Genomic DNA, 3729 nt, shown 5'->3' with positions numbered 1-3729 from the left:
GTCTTCCGAGGAGTGACCTATTTGACATATGACTTTATCATCTGACATTGTTTATACAAAACTATTGATTAGTGCAGCACAGGATGCTCAAAGTACACTTCAAAGTGAGCTTTGTTAGATACACTGTTTTTACATCATCTCTTTCCCAAAGGCTGTAACTAATGCTGTTGTCACTAGAGTCCATGCATCAACCAAAACAAAACAAACGTGTTACACCAGAGAGAAATGAAGATGCAGAGTATGATGCATAGAGTGAAGAAGGAGGAAGATCACTGTGAAAGAGACTGACAGACAGAAGGGGAGGAAGAAGAGGGGATGAAGAGAGATATAAATCAGCTGTATGACAGAACTTTGCTGAGAAAGCTGTGTGTTCAGCAGCTTCTCCTCTCCTCCTCTCTCTCTGATGATGCAGAACCTGGAGGAAGCTGAACTCTGCTTTCCACAACTCCTCAACACCTCTTGCAAGAAGCTTATACAATCTCAGTCTGAGGCAACGCTCATTTACATTGTGCTGTCCCCCATCTCTCTGCTCACTGTGGCCCTCAACCTGCTGGTCATCATCTCCATCTCCCACTTCAGGCAGAGATAAATGTCTTAGCATTTATAATGTTTTGTTGTAACAAGATATGAGTATTGCATACTGGTGTTTTGATGAGAAGTTTGCTTATTAACAGTGCTTACAACAGCCATTTACTGTCTAGATACACTGGAGTTTCAACTCTGAAGTCATTACTGCTGCAACTACTTCTATTAATGAACATTTGTTTGTAAAATTCACAGTGATGATATTCTCCCCCCTTCAGGCAGCTCCACACCCCCACCAACCTCCTCCTCCTCTCTCTGGCTGTCTCAGACTTCCTCGTTGGACTCATTGTGATGCCGTTTCAAATCCTCTTCACAGAGCCCTGCTGGCTCCTGGGTGACCTGGTGTGTGTTCTGTATTATTTTATACCCGCCATCACTCTCTGTGCCTCAGTGGTAAACATGGTGCTCATATCAGTCGACCGCTATGTGGCTATCTGTTACCCTCTGCACTACCCCACCAAAATCACGGCAAACAGAGTTCAAATCTGTGTTTTCCTGTGTTGGGGTTACTCTGTTTTTTACAGTGTTGTGCTTTTATATGATAACCTGAAACAACCAGGCAAGTTTAATTCCTGCTATGGAGAATGTGTGATTAACATAATAGGAGCTGTTGACCTTGTTTTCACCTTCATCATTCCCATCAGTGCCATCATCATCCTGTATGTGAGAGTGTTTGTAGTGGCTGTGTCTCAGGCTCGTGCCATGCACTCCAATATTAGAGCAATCAAACTGAGTAGATCAGCAACTGTAACTGTTAAGAAATCTGAGCTGAAAGCAGCCAGGACTCTTGGTGTTGTTGTTGCTGTGTTTCTCATGTGTTACTGTCCATTTTACTGTGTCTCTCTCTCAGGCTTCAAACTCATACTCGGTTCTTCAACTGAGGTACTTATGGGTTTTCTGGTATTTTTTAACTCCTGTCTAAACCCTGTGATCTACGCTTTTTTCTACCCCTGGTTTAGAAAATCTGTTAAACTCATTGTTACACTTGAGATACTGCAGCCTCACTCTTGTGGAGCCAACATAATGTAGAGAGAGACTGTGGAGTGACTGACACGAGACACATGAGCTTTTCTGTGAAGGAGGAAAAGTGTTTTTATGTGCCGTTGCTGAGTCACTGAAGTGAAGAGGACTCTAAAGTTGTACGTGTATGTGTTGATGTTATTGTAATTGTAACAATTCATGAACAAGCATTACTCCAGTTGTTGATTATGTGATCTTTGCAGGAGAATCTCTCTCCCTGTGTCTGCTACGGGTCTTTGAATAAACAATTTCAGTGATAATCATCATCGCCACAATGAAAAGAACCACCTTAATGTTCCAATATTACAATGTCAATAAAGTCAAACTTTGCCAGAAATGACTCTATACTTGTGTCATATTTTTGTACAAATAAACCTCTGGTATTTTTCAGTAACCTGTGATACAGTTGTCAGTTTTCCAAATGGCACCCTGAGATTTCCTTTTTGAACGAAGTGTCTTATGTATGAAATAGAGTGTAGTATGCAGGACCAAGTGTGTTGCATAAAGGAGTAAGTGTGTTGCAGAATTGCAACTAGAGTGCAAAGCAGCGCTTTTGTTTTGAGGTATGGGTAAATGTGTTTGAGGTATGGTAACAAAAGCTTCAAGTTGTGTTACTTTAGTCTAAGCATGGGTCTATAGTGTTCAAGCAATGGGCAAAAGCTGTAATATAATTGTGTATTTACATTTACATTTTCTCTCTCAACGCTTCTATTGAAAGAAACTTACATTTGAGGAACAACATACAAGGAAAGGAATATTGGGATTCAAAACACGAAAAGCGATTGCTATCATGACAACTTCACAGGCACAGTTGAAGCTGTTTGGACAGTGTGTAAAAGAAAAGATCACCACAATGACTGAAATAAGATGCTGATGGGCAAATCAGCTCATGCATAACTTCCACTAAATATACATTTTGAAATATAAACTTTACACCAGCGATATAAAAAAGAGTAAAACAATCTATACTTAGAGAAACAATCATGAATTGAAGAGATGTCACTGGATAATTGCTGCCAGCGAGATGCTGTCCTAGTCACAACAAATCATGTTAACATGCAAGAACAGATCATGAAGTGCTAGGAGAAGAGGCCAGAAATTGCTGTTGGGAGTATAAATGTTGTATTTCACAGGATCCCCCAGGGAACAGATGAGAGAGCATTCATGCAGAAGATAAACACGGAAGAGGACAAAGTTAGAAAATAACTGTCAAGAGGAAGCTGAATAATGCTATGTAACTATGTATCGAGTTATCACAGGACAAAAAATGGACAGTAGCCTACAGTGGGCAAAAGTGGACAATGGAACAGAATTGTCCTAACAAGAAAAAGGACAACAGCACAACAAACAAAACAGGCCAAATGGACAGTGCTGGAGGGGGCAGGACGGACAACAGTGACAGGATCCAGCTGGCGCACACACACACTGGCGAGTAACTGTTAGTAAATTTAAACCTAGGAGGTGACAATATCTCATACAATATATCATGCCCTTTTGCCCTTTGATACCCAAAGTGCCCTTTCGTCAATGACAAATTTAATTAATTAATTAATTTTAAAATTTGTATGCTAATTGGAATGCTAAGAGGAGGGCTTTCAGAGATGGTAATAGGGAGGAGGTGAAGGCCATTCAGGGGTATCTGAAGGTGAAGATCAGGGAGGCTAAGGAGAAGTACAGGAGGAAGCTGGAGAGTACTCTAGCAGAACAACAATCAGCGGTCGATCTGCGGTCGCCAGTCGTTATGTGTGAACTCAACAACGCATAAAACCGTCTCCCTGACACATTGCTGACTCATCACCGACACCTAAAATCTTGCATGCCAAATATCTGTAAAAATTGGCAGACTCGACATCCACATCCAGCCAATGAGAGCAGGCAGTTGGCGGAGCAGGCAACTACTTTTTCACCGCAAAACACTTTTTACTCACCTCCAGCTCTCTCTCTAGCTCAGACAATCCCTGCTACCTGCGTGTCAGCTCGTGTAGTGTGTGACCTGTCACCGATCAGTCACGTAGTGTGAACGCCACAATGACTTTAAGACTCCCATCACAAGACGGCAAGTTGTGTAGTGTGAACTGCAGACTCTCTCCAGCCTGAATCCTCCTCCTCTCCCCCTCCCCCACC

At 41.9% G+C, this 3729-nt stretch overlaps 1 protein-coding gene across 1 annotated transcript; it reads left to right on the top strand.

The window, feature by feature from the left end:
- Nucleotides 1-406: 406 nt before the first annotated feature.
- On the top strand, nucleotides 407-1614 carry LOC123975409 (trace amine-associated receptor 13c-like). Its single transcript, XM_046056878.1, has 2 exons — nucleotides 407-579; nucleotides 804-1614. The coding sequence occupies exons 1-2, from the start codon at nucleotides 407-409 to the stop codon at nucleotides 1612-1614; spliced, it is 984 nt and encodes a 327-aa protein (XP_045912834.1).
- Nucleotides 1615-3729: the final 2115 nt, after the last annotated feature.

The sequence above is a fragment of the Micropterus dolomieu genome, linkage group LG08 (genome assembly GCF_021292245.1).
Source record: "Micropterus dolomieu isolate WLL.071019.BEF.003 ecotype Adirondacks linkage group LG08, ASM2129224v1, whole genome shotgun sequence".
NCBI lineage: Eukaryota > Metazoa > Chordata > Actinopteri > Centrarchiformes > Centrarchidae > Micropterus > Micropterus dolomieu.
Note: the sequence above shows the minus strand (reverse complement) of the source record. Positions and strands in the feature narration are given on the sequence as shown.